This window comes from Nicotiana sylvestris, chromosome 12 (genome assembly GCF_000393655.2).
Source record: "Nicotiana sylvestris chromosome 12, ASM39365v2, whole genome shotgun sequence".
Taxonomy (NCBI): Eukaryota; Viridiplantae; Streptophyta; class Magnoliopsida; order Solanales; family Solanaceae; genus Nicotiana; species Nicotiana sylvestris.
Window position 1 is genome coordinate 139,652,595 of NC_091068.1, and position 7,826 is coordinate 139,660,420.

General features: G+C 35.7%; 2 protein-coding genes across 2 annotated transcripts; both read left to right on the forward strand.

Annotated features, from left to right (window-relative positions):
- Positions 1 to 1,448: 1,448 nt before the first annotated feature.
- LOC138883839 (uncharacterized) lies at positions 1,449 to 2,309 on the forward strand. Its single transcript, XM_070164555.1, has one exon. The coding sequence runs from the start codon at positions 1,449 to 1,451 to the stop codon at positions 2,307 to 2,309; it is 861 nt and encodes a 286-aa protein (XP_070020656.1).
- Positions 2,310 to 2,389: 80 nt separating this feature from the next.
- Positions 2,390 to 3,622, forward strand: LOC138883840 (uncharacterized). Its single transcript, XM_070164556.1, has 3 exons — positions 2,390 to 2,480; positions 2,738 to 2,982; positions 3,251 to 3,622. Exons 1-3 carry the CDS (start codon positions 2,390 to 2,392, stop codon positions 3,620 to 3,622), a joined length of 708 nt encoding a protein of 235 aa, XP_070020657.1.
- The last annotated feature ends 4,204 nt before the right edge of the window (positions 3,623 to 7,826 follow it).

Sequence of the window (7,826 nt, forward strand, 5' to 3'; positions counted from 1 at the left end):
TCAAGTACTAAAACATGGAGTAATGTTGTGGGTACAATACCAATAGAGGAAGGTTTAGACTTAATGAAGGAAGTCACGGAACAAAATGTAAAAATAACAATGGCGGATATCAAGGATGAGGTAGATTACTAGACAACAGCTGTTGTATGCTATGTACTAGGTTCGAATCCTCCGCGAGTAGTAATTGATGGATACTTCAGGAGAATTTGGGGAGCTCTAGGGATAGAAAAGGTAGCACAATTTAACAGAGGAGTGTTACTTGTGACATGTCACAGTGTTGAGAGTAGAAGCAAAGCAGTGGAAGAAGGAGTGCAAATGTATGATAGGAAACTAGTAATTGTTAAGCCATGGAAGCTAGATATGGAGATCACAAAGGAGCAAATGGAGAACATTCCAATTTGGGTGAGATTGATAGGGCTAGACATCAAATACTGGGGGCAAGCAGCTCTTACAAAAATTACGGGCCTGATTGGAAAACCACTAAAGGCAGATGCGGCTACTACTAACAAAGATAGATTAACATATGCAAGAGTACTAGTAGAGGTAAAGTTGAATCAACAGTATCCATCAAGCATAAGATTTGAGAATGAGACAGAAAAAATAATTGAACAGGCAATTCACTATGAATGGAAACCTGTTCTATGTGGAAAATGCAAGAATTATGGACATGATGTGTATGAGTGTAGGAGATATATCCAAGAGGAAAAAGAGGAAAATGAGAATCAGCAAACAGTACAGAAGCAGGTAGTACAACAGAAAGAAGAGGAAAATATTCAGAATAATCAAGCGCAGCAAATGAGAATAGAACAACAACAGCAAGGAAAGCAAGGGGATAATAAGCAACCAGAAAGGGGCAAGAATCCAGATCAAAACTATGGATATAGAGGGGAGAAATATATGAGCAAAGCAATGATAGTACAAGAAGTACCATTGAAGATAGGAAATACTTTTGATACACTAGGGCAACAACAAACATAAGATATGGCAAGCACAAGTCAGACAGGATATCAGATGGTAACAATGGAAAAAGGTGTGGTAGGGAAAGAGGGGTTGTAGATGATAAGGGTGGGGGAAGCCCACCAAAACATGGATAAAATTGGTTTTTGGAACACTAGGTGGCTAAATACTCCAGATAAACAGAAGGATATACATCTGTTTATGCATAACTCCCAGGTTGGATTATTTGGCCTCTTGGAAACAAAGGTTAAGAGAGCTAAAGCTCAAAAGGCTACTCTTAACCTATGTAATGGATAGAGTTATAGTACAAATTTAAGTTAGCATAATGGAGGAAGAATATGGATCCTATGGAAATCGATGGTCTATGACATAAATATATGTAAAGTTACAGAACAGTTAATCCATTGTAGAGTTCATCATAGAGGAGATGGAAAGAATTTTCCAGTAACAATGGTGTATGCTTTCAATGATGCTGCTTTAAGGAGGAAACTATGGGGGATATTAAGGAGATATATGAGCAGATGGATGAACCATGGGCAATTATGGGTGACTTTAATTGTGCCCTGCATAAAGAAAAAAGGATTGAGAGTCCAATTACAATGGCAAAAATAAGAGAATTCAAGGAATGTGTGACAAAATATACACTGCAAGATATGAAATCTTCAGGAGCATTTTATACTTGGAATAATAAGCAGGGAGGTGCAGATAGAGTATACAGCAGAATCGATAGGGTGCTGATCAACAATGACTGGATATTAGCAATGCCAGATTCAGAGGTATTTTATAGGAATGAAGGGACATTTGATCACTGCCCTGCAATAATCAGATGTGTTGAAGATCAAAAGAAGCAACACATATTCAGATATTTTAATATGTGGAGCATTGCACCAAACTATAAGGAGAGAGTGAAGCAAGGCTGGAAAACCAATAAGAGGAGGACCAAAATGTATGAGTTAGTGGGAAAGTTAAAAAATTTGAAGGGAAAACTACAGCAGCTGAACAAGAAGAAATTCAGTCAAATAGAGAAGAAAGATGACCAAGCATATGAGAAACTAATGCAATGTCAACAAAAATTGCAGCAAGCACCTCTGAATCCGGAACTACAGAAGGAAGAAACAAGACTAATCAGGAAAACAAAAAGATTGAAGGAGGCAAAACATCAGTTTTTGAGACAGAAAAGCAAAGTGCAATGGCTGGAACAAGGGGACCTAAATACCAAATATTTTCACAGCATGATGAAAGCAAGAAGGAATATGAACAGGGTGTTCTCTATTACCGATGCAGAAGGAATCCATAGAACTGAAGTGGATGAAATTGCAAAAGCCTTTACTGTGTTTATACAAATCTGTTAGGCACCAGCAATAGGCAAAGGGAACATGTCAATAGCAGACTGATACAACAAGGGCCAATAGTTACAGAAAGACAAAGAAGAATGTTAGAGGAAGATTTCACAGAAAAGGAGATTAAAACAGCTTTGTGGGCAATTAATGGAGACAAATCACCAGGTCCAGATGGTTATGGAAGTAAGTTCTTCAAGGATAGCTGGGAGATATAGTAGATGCTATAATGGAATTGTTTAGAACAGGGGAGATACCAAAAGTACTGAATCATACAGTGATCACAATTATTCCAAAGAACTCACATGCAACTAATGTGGGTGATTACAGACCTATAGCAGGATGTAACACAATTTATAAGGTGATATCCAAGATGCTGTGCAATAGGTTGAGAGAGATACTACCTACACTGATTTCTGCTAACTAGAGTGCATTCATAGCAGGAAGAACAATAGTGCAAAATGTACTGATATTTCAAGATCTGGTAAGACTGTACAAGAGGAAGAACACTACTCAGAGCTGCTTAATCAAGATTGACTTGAGGAAAGCATATGATAGTGTAGAGTGGTCGTTTGTGGAAGAGATGCTTCATGCAATGAACTTCCCTCAAAGATTCATAAAATGGATAATGACATGTATAACTACTACCAAATATAGTATTGCAATAAATGGAGGACTATATGGGAACGTAGCAGGGAAAAGAGGTTTAAGATAAGGGGATCCCATTTCACCCTTACTTTTTGTAATTTGTATGGAGTACCTAACTAGAATTCTGAACAAAGTGGCTGATATGAGGGAGTTTGGGTATCATACGAAATGTAGGGGAATCAAACTGAATCACTTATGCTTTGCAGATGACATTTTGTTATTTTGTAAAGGAAATTACCAATCAGCAATGTTGATGTTAATGGGTCTTCAATCTTTCACAAATGCATCAGGACTGACTACTAATGCAGGGAAATCTAACATATTCAAGTGCCAATATGCCAACGCAAGGACTGGAAGACGTATGTGAGGCTACAGGATATCAGAAAGGGACATTACCATTCAGATTTTTGGGGGTTCCAATTTCAGCAAAGAAGCTATCAAGTTTAGATTATGAAGTCTTAGTTGACAAGATGACTGCCAGAATAAGGACATGGAGTTTGAGGAACATGTCTTATGCTGGAAGGGTACAACTAATTAATGTTGTGTTGCTACATATTCATACATACTGGTCATCAATCTTTATTCTACCCAAAGCCGTGATGAAAAAGCTTATTGCAATATGGAGGAACTACTTGTGGGATGGAAAGGAACAGACAAACAAAGCTCCTTTGATAGTATGAGATATAGTTTGCAGACCAAAATTCAAAGGAGGGTTAGGAATAAGGGACTGCTTAATATGGAATGAGGTTGCTATTGCAAAATATGTCTGGAATATAGCTCAAAAGGCTGACAACTTGTGGGTGAAATGGGTGAATCATGTGTATATTAAAGAAGCTAGCTGGGATCACTATGTATCACCAAATGATTGTAGTTGGTACTGGAAGAGAATTTGTAATATAAAGGAAAAGTTCAAGGATGGATATAGAGGAAATGACTGGCAACACATAGGAGGGAGGTATTCCATTCAAAAAGGATACCAATGGAGGAAAGGGGAGCTGAATGAATGGCCCTGAGCTAGGTGGGTATGGAACCCTGTAAATGTCCCAAAACATAGCTTTATTAGCTGGTTAGCAGTTCACAAACGACTGCTGGCAAGAGAAAGACTGGAAAAAATAGGTGTATGCACAGAAACAAGATGTGAAATCTCTGGAGGAAGCAAGGAAACAATACAACATTTGTATTTCGAGTGTCAGTTTTCAAAGGAATGTCTGAAAATTCTGTTGGAATGGCTGGGACTGGAGACTAAGGAGCCTGATATCGTTGGTATATGGAGAAGACTGACGAGAAGTGTAAGAGGTAAAATGTGCAGGAAAATTATTATTGCAGTAGTGGCAGCACTAGTATACAAGATATGGCAGGTCAGAAATGATGCGATATGGAATAACAAAGTAGTCAAACCGCAGGTGATATGTCTACAGATACAACAGGAATGTAAAATACGAGTGAATATGCAAAGTATTAGGAAAGAGGGGAATGGTAGAAGGAAATGGATAGAGGAGTTGTTTTCTAGTATATCATAGAGGAAGTTAGATAGGGATTTTTTTGCGACTAGAAGTACTTATTCTTCTGGTCTGTACAGTTTAAAGAAATTGTATATTTGGTTGGTTGAGAGATTAATAATATTTTCTTTACTCCAAAAAAAAAATATGCATCAAATTTTTTAAATCGATTAAAATTAAAAATATGCCACATAAAATGAAACTCATGTTGTGAATAACTTAAAGATTAAATTTCCTATTTTATGTCCATCATCTTTACTTTTTATGCCTATAAAAGGCCATGTAATTGCAATGAAAAATTACACCAAAGTGAAAGAAGAAAACACTTCTCCATTCTCTCTATCTCTTCTTGTTTACATTTTACTGCATTGCTTTTATTTTATAACACGTTATCAGCACGAAGCTCTAATTTTATTCTTAACTCCCGCTAAGTTGAGCCATATTTTATTAAGGTATGTATCATTATAATCATTTTATTTATGGCAGTACATATCATATGCTCATTGTTTGCAGATTACTTGTGCGCTTGGGCATCTTAAATAGTTTAAGTACATTGCAGTGATAAAATAACTATTTCCTTCCGTGCTCAACTCTTAGAGGACCTCAAAGTCATCAAACTAGCTATGCACTAATGTCATACTTATAATATTCATGGACTCCCTAGATCAAAACATATCTTTAAGGCATTTTGAAGAACTGTGAGAAATAAATTGACAAGCAATAATTTTATAGTTTAATTACTTTATATTTATTGGAACATATAAATAATGTTAGTCACGTTCAGTTCTATTAACACATATATATCAATAATATAAAGTGAAATGAAACAAGTATGTAATTTCTACTTTATGGCAAGAATAAAATGAAATAGTAGATTGTTAACATGATATAGCTCTATTTTCATTTCTTTTACCTTAATCGTTTTGTTTTCATTAATTGTTTATTATTATAATTATTTCTCTAACTTATTCATCTTTTATGATAGTTTTCACTATGTCAAATTTATCAAAACTTGAATTTGTGGCACTTGACATCACCGGGAGGAACTATTTATCATGGGTTCTTGATGCTGAAATTCACCTTGACGCTAAAGGTCTTGGAAATACTATTATACAAGGAAATGAAGCATCAAATCAGGATAAAGCGAAGGCCATGATTTTCCTTCGTCATCATCTACATGAAGGGTTAAAAACTGAATATTTAACCGTAAAAGATCCACTTGAATTATGGATTAATTTGAAGGATCGATATGACCACCTAAAACTTACGGTATTACCGAAAGCTCGGTATGAGTGGATACATTTAAGGTTGCAAGACTTTAAAACCGTAAGTGAGTATAATTCTGCTATCTTTAAAGTAAGTTCTCTATTAAAATTATGTGGAGACACTATCACAGATGAGGACTTATTGGAAAAAATATTTTCTACTTTTCACGCTTCAAATGTGGTGCTACAACAACAATACCGTGAAAAAGGTTTTAAGAAATATTCTGAGTTAATCACATGCCTACTTGTGGCTGAGCAGAATAATACTCTATTAATGAAAAATCATGAAGCTCGTCCCACTGGGTCAGCTCCATTTCCGGAAGTGAATGCTGTAGCAACATATGATAAGTTTGAAAGAAAACAAAATAATTACTGTGGTCGTGTACATGGTCGTAAACATGGATGTGGCAGGGGGCGAAACAATTATCGTCATTATGGTAGAAATAAATTGGAGAACAATAAGGGTTCTCAAATTAATCATTCAAAAGGTAAAGCTAGTATGTGTCACCGATGTGGTATGAGAGGTCATTGGGCACGCATTTGTCGTACGCCAGAACATTTTGTCAAACTTTATCAAGCCTCCCTCAAGAAAAAAGAAAATAATGTGGAGGCACACTTGACCTTTCAAAATAATGATGATGAAGCAGGTCCCTCAAATAAATATGATTCTAAGGCACATCTTGCATATAAAGATGATGATTTTGAAGGCCTAACAAATATTACTCATTTAGAAGTTGGGGACTTCTTTGAGGATATTGACTGAAGAACTAATCATCTTACTGGGGAATGAAGCTATAAAAGTTGTTATGTTTATGTTTGCAACTAGTTTATTTTTCTTGAGTGTATTTTCCTAATGCATCATGTGTTGCTAGTTTCTACATTTCTAATGTATTTCTTAATGTTTTTTTCCTGCTTGTCTTTCATATTTCTTATGATGTATTATTTGTCTTTTTTATGAAGAATATGAAAATTCCCCAGTCTTCAGTTGGACTCAAGATTAATAAAGATGATATATGTCTTCTGGATAGTGCTACAACACACACTATTTTAAAAGATAAGAGATATTTCTCTTATTTGGTAATGAAAGAAGCGAATGTTAATACAATATCCGGTAGTACAAGATTAATTGAAGGTTCTGGAAAAACCAATTTATTACTACCAGGAGGAACAAATTTGGCTATTGATGAAGCACTATATTGTAGTAAATCTCAAAGAAACTTATTAAGTTTCAAAGATATTCGCCAAAATGACTATCATATTGAGACTACAAATGATGAAAAGATTGAATATCTTTATATTACTACAATAATATCCGGTAAGAAATATGTGCTTGAAATGTTACCTGCTCTTTCCTCCGGCTTATACTACACAAGTATTAGCAGGATTGAAACACATGCTGTAGTAAACGAGAAGTTTACTAATCAAGATAATTTTATTATTTGGCATGACCGGTTGGGCCATCCTGGTTCTAATATGATGTGTAAAATAATTGAGAATTCACATGGACATGCAATGAAGAATCAGAAGATTCTTCAATTTAAGGAATTCTCTTGTGCTGCGTGTTCTCAAGGAAAATTAATTATTAGATCATCAACTATTAAAGTTAGGATGGAATCCCCTGCATTTCTGGAACGTATACATGGTGATATATATGGGCCCATTCAACCTCCATGTGGACCATTCAAATATTATATGATTTTGGTAGATGCATCTACAAGATGGTCACATGTGTGCTTACTATCAACTCGCAATATGGCATTTGCGAGATTGTTGGCTCAAATAATAAAGCTAAGAGCACAATTTCCAGATTATGCAATTAAGACAATTCGTCTTGATAATGCCGGTGAGTTTACATCCCAAGCCTTTAATGATTATTGTATTTCAACTGGGATAACAATTGAGCATCCGGTTGCTCATGTTCATACACAAAATGGTCTAGCAGAATCATTGATCAAACGCCTCCAATTAATTGCTAGACCAATGCTTATGAGAACAAAACTTCCCATTTCAGTATGGGGTCATGCTATTTTGCACGCAGCAGCACTTGTGCGGATAAGGCCCACAAGTTATCATAAAGTCTCCCCATTGCAATTGGCTTTTGGTCAGGAGCCAAATATTTC

What these genes read in the sequence shown, in the direction of transcription:
- LOC138883839 (XM_070164555.1), top strand. Translation starts at nt 1,449, where the DNA reads ATGGGGGATATTAAGGAGATATATGAGCAGATGGATGAACCATGGGCA.
- LOC138883840 (XM_070164556.1), top strand. Translation starts at nt 2,390, where the DNA reads ATGTTAGAGGAAGATTTCACAGAAAAGGAGATTAAAACAGCTTTGTGG. An exon ending in AGGTCCAGATGGTTATGGAA is followed by an intron (nt 2,481 to 2,737) that starts GTAAGTTCTTCA and finishes CATTCATAGCAG; the next exon opens with GAAGAACAATAGTGCAAAAT. An exon ending in ATGGAGGACTATATGGGAAC is followed by an intron (nt 2,983 to 3,250) that starts GTAGCAGGGAAA and finishes CTACTAATGCAG; the next exon opens with GGAAATCTAACATATTCAAG.